The 13726-nt window shown below is 40.5% G+C and overlaps 1 protein-coding gene across 2 annotated transcripts; it reads left to right on the top strand.

Moving 5' to 3' along the window:
* The first annotated feature begins 2959 nt into the window (after positions 1 to 2959).
* FXN (frataxin) lies at positions 2960 to 13726 on the top strand. 2 transcript variants are annotated; one of them, XM_081945746.1, is made up of 5 exons: positions 2960 to 3189; positions 5571 to 5668; positions 10063 to 10183; positions 11430 to 11527; positions 13408 to 13726. In XM_081945746.1, exons 1-5 carry the CDS (start codon positions 3058 to 3060, stop codon positions 13562 to 13564), a joined length of 606 nt encoding a protein of 201 aa, XP_081801872.1. In that variant the 5' UTR covers positions 2960 to 3057; the 3' UTR covers positions 13565 to 13726. The 2 variants fall into 2 exon arrangements, with proteins under 2 accessions (XP_081801872.1, XP_081801873.1); XM_081945747.1 differs by lacking the exon at positions 2960 to 3189 and adding an exon at positions 3314 to 3906.

Below are 13726 nucleotides of genomic sequence, written 5' to 3'. Positions count from 1 at the left end.
TCCACCTAAACTGCGCATTGCAGTATTAGAGGCTTTACACGTAGGGCATCCTGGAATTGTCGGATGAAGTCTTTGATCAGGAGTTACGTGTGGTGGCCTAACATGGACAGGGAGATTGAAGAATGGATGGCTACCTACACACCGTGCCAGGAGTCCAGACCAGCTCTCCCAGAGATGCCTGCTAAGGAGTGGGAGTGACCTCAAGCACCGTGATCTAGGGTGCACATTGATTTTGCTGGCCCAGTTCATGGCCAGACATTCCTCATAGTTGTGGACGCCTACTCGAAATGGCTAGAGGTAGTCCTGATGACCTCCACTACGGCAGAAGCGGTCATCAAGGTACTACAGATACTTTTCTCCACACATGGCCTGCCTGATGTCCTGGTCTCTGACAACGGGCCCCAATTCAGGGCCATGCAATTTGAGACCTTCTTAGTAGCACAGGGAATCAGACATGCCCTGGTTGCACCATTCCATCCGGCCTCCAATGGTCAGGCGGAGAGAATGGTGAGATCTGCAAAAGAGGCCCTCTCTAGGATGGGCCCGGGAGATTGGCAAACACGGGTTGACCATTATCTGCTAATTCAACATATCACACCCAGTGCCACTACAGGGAGAAGCCCCTCCGAGCTTCTCATGGGTCGCTGGCTAAGGTCCCACTTAGACCGGCTACACCCAAACTATTCTGCCGCATCGCTCCCTGATTTCACAAGCAAAATTCGGAACTTTAGCGTAGGGGGATTCAGTTTATGCCCACAACTACGCTGGGGGAACTCTGTGGATTCCTCCCATAGTGATAGGCATCACCGGGCCTCACTCTTATCTCATAGAACTCGAGGACTGTCGGAATTGGAGAAGGCACATTGACCAACTCCGTGGCCGCCTCTCCAATTCCACTCTTAGGCAGCCAGAGTTAACTCCTGTCGAGTTAGCCAAAGCCCTACCCAAAAGGAGCACGAAGTCACTCCTTTCACAGCCAACTCAAACCCAAAGTCACCCGGATACTTAGCTTCTTGTATTGCAGGCCCACAGAAAGCTCCGAGCGAACCGGCTCTAGAAGCTCCAGCCGCGGCCCGTGAAAGATTCCAGGAGCTTCCACCAAGCAGAGCTGTGGAGCAAACAGGTCTGTCCGACCTGCCCGAAGAAAACCCTCTGACTGAACTGTGCAGGTCAGGAAGAGGTACCAAAAAGCCCGCCTACCTGCGTGACTACGTTACCAGTAAGATTATTCCATCTAAGAGGGGAGGGGTGTTAGATACTAGCTTCAGTTATAATGGTTTCCACCAAGGTCCTCTGTTCCGGTGGGAACAGAGGTTTAATCTCATTGGTCGAAGGGTCTGACAGCTCCCTATAAAAGGGCTGCTGTCAGACTCAACTTTCACTGGATTGTTCATACTTGTTGTGTTATAATAAAGAGCTGCTGTTACCGTTAGCCTGTATGTGCCTGTCCATTACCCGATCTAACAGGTTCAATGTTTGGTGTGAATCAAGGCAACTGGGATGAATAAACCATCCATTCACCATGTAGATAAACATCTCACAAACATATGTCTGTACAACATGATACCAAATCACAATTAACACAACATGATAAAATTAAGGTTAATGAAGATTTTAAAAATAATTTTGTTAGATGTGCCACATTGAGAAGATGGAGTAGATATAAATTCAGGGTGTGTCCAAATATTCCTCTCAGTCTCACCACAATAACCATATTATACAAGAAAAATAAATAGAAATGGTTAACTTATGGTGACATAGCAGGATTTTCCTAGGATTTTTTAAAACAAAATCAAGAGACTTGACTTGAGTCAGACTTAATGTCAGTGGTGTTCTTATATACATTTATCAGAAAGATTTAAAGTAAAAAGACTTTTGGTTTTGAATATTGTAAACATGAAATAATTATATACAAATGATAAACATGTTACAGCTGATATGCATTGCTTTTATTAAAATTTGAAATGGAAGAAGAACAAGCAAAAGAATGTATAATAAAATAGGCTAAAATTTGGAATGATAGGAGAATACATGCATGAAATTCACATTGATATAATCTTAAATCTTTACGAAATGATGTATCAATGATATTGTTCACCAGAAAAAAACTGTTTAAAATGTATAAACATATATATGTTGTAAAAGACAACAGGAGTGGACTTTTTATCATGATGGTGGACAGGAAGAAAAGCTAAAAATGGATTCAAATATATTAATTTAGAAGATTTTAAAGCTTTATATGCAAGTGAAGCCAGAGATGTTTCTTTCAGAATTTATGGATAAAAAGCTGGGGGAGGAGGGAAATGACCCTAATGGAACTTTTTAAAATAAGCAGTGATACTTAGATGTACAATGGTGGAAAATTTGACATTATCCACAGTGGATAGTAAAGATATTGGAACTTGCTGAAATGGCAAAACTGACAGCTTTGATTAGAGAAAAGATTCATTTTAATGCTGATTTGAACTTCGTGTGTGAGACAGAAAGAAATGGGATAATGTATGATTTTGACGATTAGAAAAAAGTTAATAAAAAAATGAAAGCAATGCTGTAAACCTTAGCTATGAGGTCAATTTAAACTCAGACTTACAACTCTTGTAAAAGAGCAGGTTTAGTGTAGTCGTTAAGAAAACTAGAGTTGATGAATTCTATTCCCACCTTAGTCGTGAAAGCCAGGTAGATGACTTTGGGCCAGTCACCTCTCTTAGTCCAACCCACCTCACAAGGTTGTTGTTGAAGGGAAAATAGGAGGAAGGTGTGTTAGACATGTTTAACGTCTTATTTGTAAAAATAATAAAGGTGGGGTACAAGTAAATAAATAAAATCAGAACAATTTCTTACATCTTTTTTCTACATTTTTGCTTTGTTCTTTCTTTGCTTCCTTCTCTTTCTTATCTAATTAGTTTGTTAGTTAATGGGTCTCCTGGGTCTTTTTCAGGCACCGCCAGAGGGCAGCAGCGGGCCTTCGGCAGCTTCCATAGCCGCCGTTCTCTGTGGTTCGCGGAAGGGGCCGCGGCGGCCAGAGGCGGGCCTGTTCCCGAGCGGCGGCCTGGCAGCATGTGGAACCGGGGGAGAGCCTGCGTCTTCTCCGCGGGGCTGTTGCTTGGTGCCCGCCGTCTAAGCAACGGCGCGGGCCGGTGGAAAGAGACCCCGGCGGCCGCCGCTTCTTCCTTCTTTCTCAGCCAGCCGGTGAGCGTGATTGGCTTGCGAGGAAGGAAGGGAGGCCACCAGGACTTGTCTTTTTGGGGTGGGGGGTGGGGGGCAAGGAGAGAGCAGATCTTGGCGGAGGATTTGAACTTTTATTTCCCGCCATTCTCGGCGAAGAAGGCGTCGCCTCGGTCAGGAAGGAATCGCCCCTGATCCGCCCAAGTCGGGGCCTCGGAAGGGCAGCCGCAGAGCCTTGCCGTCCCTTCCTTCGAGCAATCCCGTGTATCTCTTATCCAAGATTGTCCAACCTCGGCAACTCTTTAAGACTTGTGGACTTCAACTCCCGGCATGGCTGGGATGGGGGATTCTGGGAGTTGAAGCCCACAGTTGTTAAAGTTTGATCTATTTTATTTATTTGTTTGATTTATCAATCGTTTACAAGATAATAGGTGTAAGAATAAACATGGATATGAATGAAATGGGAACGAATAAATGGGGACAGTAGGGCAGGGACGGTAGGCATGATGGTGTGCCAAGGATGGACAGCTGTGACTTAAGAGCTGGTTATCTGTAAACTGGTAGAGAGGCCATTGATAGTCTGACATAGTAAAAAAAAATACCATATAACTGTTCACCACCTTCGTCCAGGCAATGCATAGATTGAGGTGTGTGTGTGAAGGAGTGTTAAAGGTCTTGGAAGCCAGATTTGATTCCTTTCTAAAGGCTTTTGAATTATCTCCATCTGAGAAGTTGAAACAGGTAAGGGATGGTGTGGCTACCTGAGATACTAGAGATGTACCTACTACTTGCATTCTGTAGTAGTATTTTAACAATCCACAGGGAGGTTTTGAATGATGCGTGAATGCAACAGACTCCACAGCCTTCAAGAAATGCTTTTGTATTCTGTGCAAGTTAGGCGTTTTTATTGCTTGCACTTAATCATAGTTTGCATTAGGGGGAAAAAAACAAGCATACTTTATTGAATCCTCTAACTTGCGCTTAAAACCCAAATGTCATTGCATAGAATGAGACGTACTATTGAGTACATACCCATAAGATTAGTTTGCTTTTATATTGGCTTAGGGGTTGTACCTTTGCTTTTTCATTCTTAGGAATTTATATCAGTTTCCCAGTTTGTATCTCAATCTGAATATATTTAGAGTTATATAAAAGAAACAATAGTTCAATGAATATCCTATGAGTGGAGCATTTCAATAACACAAGTGTTTTAGTTGGTGGGCAAAGCAGAGTGATCTTCCTGCCCTTCTTCAAGTCACATTCTTTCCCAGGAATAAAGGCTGCAAACCCTTTAATATCTTATATGAGCACAGAGATAGTATCTGTAAAGTGATTCTGGGTGTTTATGGTATTAGAAAAAGCTTTATATGTTTTAACAATTACAGTTTTTCAGTATGTCAGTGCCTTTATTCTGCTATCATTACTTTGTGCTCTAAACTAAGTTTAGAACTATGTTTCCCACAAACAATAGTAACTCCCACAAACAATAGTAGCTCCCACAAACAATAGTAACTCAGGGAAGGATGATATCTCCTAAGCTTCAGCTTCAAAGACCTCTGTAAACTTCTGTATTCCTCTCCTTTTCTGTGTAAAGAATCAGATGGCCTTGTGGGTAGAAGGAAAGGATGGACTTGATAATCCAACTCCTGCTTCTCCACTGCTCAGTTCTCTGTCCCTCTTTACTGGATTGGTGACTTATTCTAATTTAGCTTGGTCTAAATTCTACTTGGATTTTGATAAGAAACTGGAAAAATAGTTGTGAGATTGAATCAATTCCATGGGTTGTAATCGGTATTATTATAGATAGTCCTTGACTTATGGCCACGATTTTGGTTATAAATTGTAGGGATTGTAAATCCAATTGTCAGGTGATTAGGCTTGATTTTATGACCATTTTTTCAACTATCATTAAATAGATCATTATGGCTTTTAAGTGAATCTTTTCCAGCACAATGATGTTAAGTAGTTGGTAATGAAATGTCTGCAAGAAAACAACCAAAGTCAGAATGCACCAAGAGCCACATAGGAAATGTTTAAATACACTTATATTTGAAAATATCTTCTATGGCATGAAATAGACTTGTGCTCATTTATAGACCTCAGTTGTATGTCATGGCATCACGGCATTTACTTCTAGCCGCCTTTAAAGCAGTTTTCCGCTAAATGTCTCAAAATATAATTCATAGAATTATTTTCAGTCGTGCTACCTGAGAATTCTAGAACATTTATTCATTTGTTCATTCAATTTCTACAGCCAAGTGATTCTGGGCGGCTTACAATTCTAAAATTATAAAACAATTTAAAACATTAACTCAGTTCACAAAATAATTAAATTATAGTCCCAACTCATCTATAGGTCACTATTTTGGCAAAAACTTGTTTAAAGTTGAAACTTTCTTTTACAGGATGTCCATGTGCACTTTTTAGACCATGTTCTGATCAACAGAATCAAGAGTATTCAATTTATATTTGAAAGAAGAACAGGAACTCTCATAGACAAAAGGTATGTTGTATACACAATTGCTAATGTATTGTGATATGTTTTTTTCCCCAAAGGCTAAATTAGTGAGCAAGACAGAACTTGATATCTGGCACTCAGACTTAGCATTAACCAAAGCTAGTGCCCATTGTGATTAAGTTTCATCAAGTAGGTGTTGACTCTTAGCAACCTAATAGACAAACTTTGTCAAAAATGATCTGTCCGGCCTTTTAAGTCTGTCAGTAATGAATTAGTGACTGTTGTAATTCAGTTCCGCCAATTTGCTACTGATAGTCCACTCTCCCCCCCCCCCCTAGCATTATGAACTTCTCAAGGGAGATGGATCTTCATATTATGTGTCTAAAATATGATAGTTGAGCCTTGTCACATGTGCCTCAAGTGAGAACTCTGGATTGATGGGTTCTGTCGTCTACTGTTGTTTTTCTGACTATTCATACTATTTGCAAGAATCTTCACCAGCATGCCAATACTCTTCCTAATTTGCTTCTACAAAATGAAACTTTCACATTCATAGAATGTCACAGGGAAAACTACTGTTTTCATCATTCTAATTTTTGTACGCATGGACACATTTTAGCATCCACATATATTTTTCAACATATTGTTGCTATCCTACCAAGTGATACTATGGCATCTTTGTTGACTGCTGCTTGTTCACTGTTGATGGTCAATTCTAAAAAAACAGAACCCATTCAGCATGTCAGTGTCTTTATTATCATTTCAAAGGCTTTTTACTGTACCCATGATCATGGTTTAATCATTATATTTGCTCTTAATTCAATTTTCCTGTTTTTCGACTTTAATTACTACAACTTTCAAATCATTTATAGCTTTCAAAGTAGAGTCATCAGTATATCAGCAGTTATTAATATTTTGTCCAATTTTAAGCCATGTTCATCTTCTACCAATACAACATGCCTCAAATATTTTCAGGCTATAAATTGAATAAATAAGGAGAATATACAACCTTATCTCACTCTTTTATCCACTTAGAACCAGTCTGTGGTTGTGTTGTTCAGAATTGGCTTTCTGTCATGCATATAGATTTTGCAGGTAAGAGATTCTGGGACTTCCATTTTCCTATGAACGTTCCCTGGCTTGACATGGTCAGCATAATTCAAGGCCATTCTATATCCAATAAAGTGCATATTGACCTTTTTTTTTGGCATGCTTTGATTTTTTTCAATTATCCAACATACAGATGCAATAATGTCACTTATTCCTTGGCTTTTTTTAAAACCAGTTTGAACTCGTAGTATTGTGCCTAAGGCTGTAATCTGTTTTGGATGACCCTAAACAATTATTTTACTTGGCTGTGAAATTAAAGGATGTTGTGTAATAGTTTGCACAATCTGTGAAATCTATTCTGTCTTGGTAATGACTGGAATGCTGATTTCGCTTCCAGTACTAGCAGTTCTCACAAACATGAATACATAACTTACTCCGCAGTACTTCAGTATACTCCCTTCTTTGTTTAATCTGCTTTGAATAAGTTACTGTTTCTTTACATCCTTCAGCATACTAGGTTTGAGGTTGGAATATCCTTTTGAGTTTGAGGGATTTCAAATCTTTTGAAAAATGTTGTTTTCCTGTGTCTTGTTTCCATTTTGGCAATGCTGTGGTAATGCTTCTCCTTGTCTCTTCTAAGAGCTCTGTGGAATTCTTTGCTCAGTTCCTTTATCTTTCTTAGCTTTGGGTTATCTTACAGGCAATTTTTACCATCTCCCTTCTCATCCAGTTGGTTTCTTCTGTTTCTTGGTCTTTGGCAATATATTTTCACATTCATCCTAAACGGTTCCTTTGATTTAATTCCACAGTTCCTGAGGCTCCCTGTAAATGAAGCTCAGGATTTTGTAGTTTTCCTTTACATGGTAAGTATATTGTCAAGATTATATAGTGGAAACTGGTTTTGTTTTTCCACTTTAACCTGACTTGGAGGTTGCACACTAGCAGTTTGAGATCCGTCCCACAATCAGCCCCTCACCATGTCTTTACTGTTTTAAGTGAGTTCTTCAATTTTCTTACATCAATAATATGGTCAATTTGGTTTCTCTGTTGCTCTACCTGATGATAAGGATAGTGTTAGCAATGAAGAAATTGGATTGGCAGAAACTAACCATTCATTTTCCTGTTTCATTTTTGTTTCCTACTTGTGTAGTTCAGTTATGTTTTCCTCCTTAATATTTGTAACATTGTCTTTCCGGTTCCCAATCAAAAACAGTACATCTTGCTTGCAGCTTCTATTGATTTCTGATTGAACTTGACCATAAAATTCATTCCTCTTTTTCCTCAATACCAGCATCACAGATCTGGATAACTATCATAGACCATTAAAGGGTTCGTCTGCAAAATCTAACTGATGTTATTTGATCATTAACTGCATGGTACCAAAATACTGTCTTTGCTAGAACCTTCTTGACTATATGAAAAGAACAGAGTTCTCAGTCTGTAGTGGGTTCGTTTCATTATTCGTCACGTTGAGCTTTTCCATATTAATACTTCTTACTACTCTTTGTGTTCCACTGCATTTCTGCCTTTATAGTTTTGGATTTTCTTTTTCTCTGCATGAAAACATCAGTCAATAGACATTTCATAGGACGTAATCAGCCTATGTCATAAATATTGTTTCTACTCTGGAAGACCCATAGCGTGTTGAGCGCCATCTGACTTGATGGACCTATCATCCAGCATTCACTTCATCTGTTCTGTTAGATCAGTGTTTCTCAACCATTTGCAACTTGAAGATGTCCGGACTTTAACTCCCAGAATTCCCCAGCCAGCGAATGCTGGCTGGGGAATTCTGGGAGTTGAAGTCCGGACATCTTCAAGTTGCCAAGGTTGAGAAACACTGTGTTAGATAAAGCATTGATGATGTTATTTTGTTTGGGTAATGAAACTTCTGCAAGAAAACAACCAAGCTAAGAGAGCACCAAGGACCCTTCATATTTTCTCTGTCCTTGTGGTTTACTTGATAAAGTACAGGAGTGATATGATGACCTTTGCACCTTGGGTGACCCTCCTGGAAGAATACACTGTTGGTATAACTGCCTGACGACCTCCCTCATCTGTCCCCAAAAAACCCCTTGCCATATTGAAGGCAGCAGAAGCTGGGGATTGTTGGAGTTAAGGAATCCTTAACTGAAAGCACATGTCCTCACTAATTTAGTGTAGTAAACCGCATTGATATTTTTAGCTGAGCCGAATCCAACATTTATCTGACAGGCGGGACCAGGCAGAACTTTTTTGTAACCTCTAGATGGCAGAAGAGAGCATCTTCCAAGATTTTTTTTTAGTCCTGTACTCTGGTCTAAAGGAGTTCCTTGCTAAATGTTAGCCTTTCTTTTCTCTCTTCTGCTCAGGGTAAGTCTGTTATTGTTTACCTACAGGTGCTGGAGGTATCCTTAACTGTTGCCTTAATTGTTGTATACAATGTTGCATTGAAACATCAGGAATATCACTAATTTAGCAGCATTACTGATCCATTGAGCCAGTTAGATCTAGTAGTTAAAGCACCAGGCTCCCAACCAGGAGATTATGAATTCTAGTCCCACTTTAGGCATGAAAGCCGATTGGGTCACTTTGGGCCAGTCACTCTCCTATCAGCCCAATCCACCTCACAGGATTGTTGTGGAAAAAATAAAAGGAGGCGCTAATACGTTAACTGCTTTGAGTTATTTGTAAAAATAATAAAAGTGGGATACAAATAAATATTGAGCAACTTGTCCTTATTTTATTCTTACATTAGACAAAGCAAGCTTAATTTACAAGTCTCGTCCAGAACATTTTTGACAGATGTCCTTCCAAATGGTGATTCTGTTTTAGTAGTACTGAACATAATCTCTTAACTAGTTAGCAAACAGTTCTTTATTGAAATTATTTATTTCCTGTTGAGCTAGGAAAGAAAATTAATTGTTCCTCCTGCAGGATAGTGAAAGAACAACCAGGCTAAGGATACTTTCCATTCCTGATAGAAAAGGAATTTGGCAATATATCCAAAGTTCCATTTGTTGTTTCTAGAAGTTCTGAAATATATTCAGTGGTTTGTCTCGTAGAGGAGTAATTGCTACTATCTGATATGCTAGATTTGTATCATATCCAAATGTTTTTTGAGAAGTAATAGGCTAAGAATTCTTATATCAGATGGTTGCTTAAATTAAATGAATAGAAATGACTTAATGGCCTGTCTAGAATTAAATCTCAGCTGATTTCTCTCTTCGTGGACTATAATAAACTTCCCCCCATCTGAATTAATAAAATCTATGAAATGCTTCCAACATTAGCTAGTAACAAATATCTTCAAGTCGTCTGAATTTTTTTTCCTCTGAATGTTTGTAATCTCTCCCTCTTGTTTTCAGCAAGTAAATTTGAGTGAATCTTTATTCACATGACTTTTACAGCTCATTCGATGAAACCAAGTATGAAAAACTTGCTGAAGAAACACTGGAATCGTTAACAGATTTCTTTGAAGATTTGGCAGACAAGCCGTTTGCTTCCAAAGATTACGATGTCTACTTTGGGGTATAATGCTACTGTTTCTTTTTATGATATTTTTTTTTTTTTGTAAATTTTAACTTGTTTGTAGATAGAACATTTCAAAACACTTTATATGTTATTAATTATGGCTGAAAATATTGTGAGATTCTCCTATAGTTCCAGAATTCTAAAGTTACTATCGGAGACAGTGTTCCTTAAGGGCAGTAAAATCACTGCTCAGCCTTCTTCGTGGATCCCTCAGGTATATCACAGACCAGTGTATTTCTAAAAGCCATGCTTACTTGGAATTAAGCAAGTTGAAGCTCGACGCCTGAGTTGAATTGAAAAGGCCTGCATAAGTGAACAAATGCACAACCTTCAAAGTTGCTGCCTCATTTAAGGAAGGCATCGTTGAAGTTGAGTTTAAACTGTTGCTTCATATAGTTCCTCCTACATAATCTTCATGATTCTATATAGTATAGTATATACTGTATCAAAGAATTTGCCTGTGGAAATATTTGCCCTTGTCACAGTTCAGAATTTGCATTTTCTCCCAGTTCAGCTATGGTTCTGGATTAACGTTTTTGAGAAAGTGTGATCAATAAGAGATATAACACTAATGTATGTACATGAATGTGTGCACGTTTCTTCTCTCTTTCCCTGTCATATTGCCTAGGTACTACCAGATTAAAGTCTCAAACACATTATTGGGGGTGGGAAGGCAGGGTCCAGACTCCAGACAATATTGTTTTCCTTCTGCAACAGTTGCTTATTTCACCCCCTTACATTTTTTTTCTAACTGCAGAAAAGCTGTTAAGCAGTGAAAGGAAAAAAAATTAATTGCACTGTGGACATTAAAAATAGGAGGCTGTCATCTGGAGGCACTTATTTTTCTCTTGTAGTCCGATCATGATTTTTTACTGTGTTGTGTTGTGAAACCAGAAGGTGGCATAGATGGGAAAAAATGTAACAAGTGAGATACCATTTTATGGTTTGCAATTGGGCAGGTGTGAGTGCATTTTACAGTATGTGTGATTTAGAACCAGTGTATATTTTTCTAAAATTTCCGGAAGTTAATTGATAAGAGAACATGATAACAAAAGCAAAGAGGGAATTAAATGAAGCAAATAGTTTAGTTTGGTTGAAATGTACTCATTTAACAGTGATATGAGTGATTCTTTTAACTGTAGTAAACTGTAGTAAAAAAACTGTAGTCAAAACTTAATATTTGAAAAATCTCTTGCACAATAACGTTAATTGAAAGGTCTTCTTTTTACTTTTTATTTTAAAGAATGGAGTACTAACAGTGAAACTGGGTGGAAACATGGGAACTTACGTAATCAATAAACAGACACCAAATAAACAGATATGGCTCTCTTCTCCAATCAGGTGAGTTTAGTTTATAGGTTACAATGATTTGAAAATTTGTAGTTGAACTAAAACACCATATTGCACAATTCATTTATTAGGTATCATTCTGAAATTTCTAAATAAATAGTATGGCATTTCGAAGATTGTCCAGATTCTAGACTTTGATGCCATCTTCTAACCAAATTTCCCTGTTTAGCACAACACTTAATAAGCGCTCGGCCGTCGGCCCGGAGGGAGGCGCTGGGGAGGGCCTTACAAGGCGGGAACCGGACAACTTGCTACGGGCAACTGGCAGTGGAACACATTTAACGCTTCTATTTCATGGTTTAACCGAAATAAAACTTTTTTTCCCTTTGGCCCTTCCTTTCCCTTTCCTTCTGTCCCTCCTTTTCCCTCTTTCCTTTCAGTCCACCATTTCTTTGATGTTGTCCCTCTTGTCCCGCCTGCGCTGCAGTTGGAAACTGCTGCATGGCCTTTTCTTGTGACGTGCGCAGCCGCACAGCTTAGAGGAAACATTGGTGCAGAGGCCAAACAAGTGCATCATGTTTCAGGTGGCAGGCTGTTCCAGTACGCGCTGCCACCTGAAAATGCTTTCCTTCCAAGTTCCCTGGTGCACATTACCGAGCCACATGCCCTCCTCCTCCTTTACAGGCTCGCTGCCTGTTTTCTCCTGGCCAGCACCGTCGGCTGGGGGAATCGGAGAAAAGCGAGAGGCAGCGCAATTGGGCGCAGGAGCTAGGCGTGGACACAGGACAGGCAGATTAAAGGCTGCCGGCTTGCTGGCTTGGATGCTGGCCACCCGGAGTGCGCAGGCAGCAAAGGAAACCCGCATCGTGGCTCTACTAAGATGCGCATTTCGCGGTGGGGCACAATTTGGGGGTGGCAGGTGGGGCAGCCCTTAAGTGTCGCTGCCAGCGACCACGGTTTCCCGGATGAGAGCCAACAGGAGAGGAGAGGCAGCACGCCCAGCAAAGTTTCACCACCTTTACCCCAACGAGCGAGGGGAGGGGAGAGTCCAACAGCGTCCGGGGCACTTCTTCGCCACTGGCAGGGATGCCGGGCACCCCATCCCCTGCTGTACCTGCCACCCCCAAATTGTGCCCCACTGCGAAATGCGTATCTTAATAGAGTCTGGCAGCTCTGTTGCATCTCTCGGCTGGTCTTTGCAGGGAAAACCTTGCACAGTAAAGAAAAACCTCATGAGATGTGAATGCACGTCTGCACAGAGCGGCCGAGAGAGAGAAGTTGTGGAACTGCCAGACTCGAATAAGATGCGTGCCACACCCCACCCCATCTCCTGCCCCACCTGCCACTCCCAAATTGTGCACGGACATCTTTCTTGAGTCTGGCAGCTCCACCACTTCTCTCTCTTGGCTGTTCTGTGCAGGGAAACATCTCGCTGCTGCTGTTCAACCTCGAGGCACGTAGGCATGAGGCAACGGCAGCCACAATGCGGGTTTCCTTTGCTGCCTGTGCACTCCGGGTGGCCAGCAGCTGAGCCAGCAAGCTGGCAATCGGCCAGCTGCCTCTAATTTGCCTGCCCTGCATCCGCGCCTGGCTCCTGCACCCTTACCCGACTGCACTGCCCTCTCGCTTTTTTGCTGCTGCCCAAAAAAGGCTTTGAACACAATTCCCCGGGCTGCTTAGGGAATCGGGCTCCATGTGAAAGTGAGGATCCCCGCCGCATGGAACCCCCCGAAAATGCAACACGTGGAGCAGGTGGGTGGAGCTACATTCAGAGTATAAGACGCACCCAGATTTTCATCTTTTGGGGGATAAAAAGGAGCGTCTTATATTCCAAAAAATACGGTAATGTGAACCAATGCTTTTAATTATGCATGCTCCATTATATTTTTTAAATGTTTGTTTTAGCTCTCTCATGTCTTAATTTTTCACAGTGGACCAAAACGTTATGACTGGACCGGGAAAAATTGGATTTATTCTCATGATGGCATTTCTCTTCATGATCTATTATCAAGGGAACTTTCACTTGCATTAGCAATTGAACTGGATTTATCAACTTTAACACACGCTGGTGGAGAGCCTAATTCTTGATATCTATCTATAAAAATCAAAAGACTTTGGACTTTGACCCGTTTCTTTCTTTCTCATGGTATACTAGTTTTAATACGTTTGTCCAAATTTAAATTCTCAAAACGTTGTTCAAATCTATTTTATTAAGCACTAATGGAAATATATATATCTATATATATGCTA

The sequence above is a fragment of the Natrix helvetica genome (genome assembly GCF_964273705.1).
Source record: "Natrix helvetica genome assembly, chromosome: 2".
Lineage (NCBI taxonomy): Eukaryota > Metazoa > Chordata > Lepidosauria > Squamata > Natricidae > Natrix > Natrix helvetica.
The sequence above is the reverse complement of the archived record's forward strand: the minus strand, read 5'-3'. Positions and strand labels throughout refer to the sequence as shown.

Coding starts and splice junctions, on each gene's coding strand:
- FXN (XM_081945746.1), top strand. CDS start 3,058: ATGTGGAACCGGGGGAGAGCCTGCGTCTTCTCCGCGGGGCTGTTGCTT. Junction 5,669..10,062: donor GGAACTCTCATAGACAAAAG/GTATGTTGTATA, acceptor TGACTTTTACAG/CTCATTCGATGAAACCAAGT. Junction 10,184..11,429: donor ATTACGATGTCTACTTTGGG/GTATAATGCTAC, acceptor TTTATTTTAAAG/AATGGAGTACTAACAGTGAA.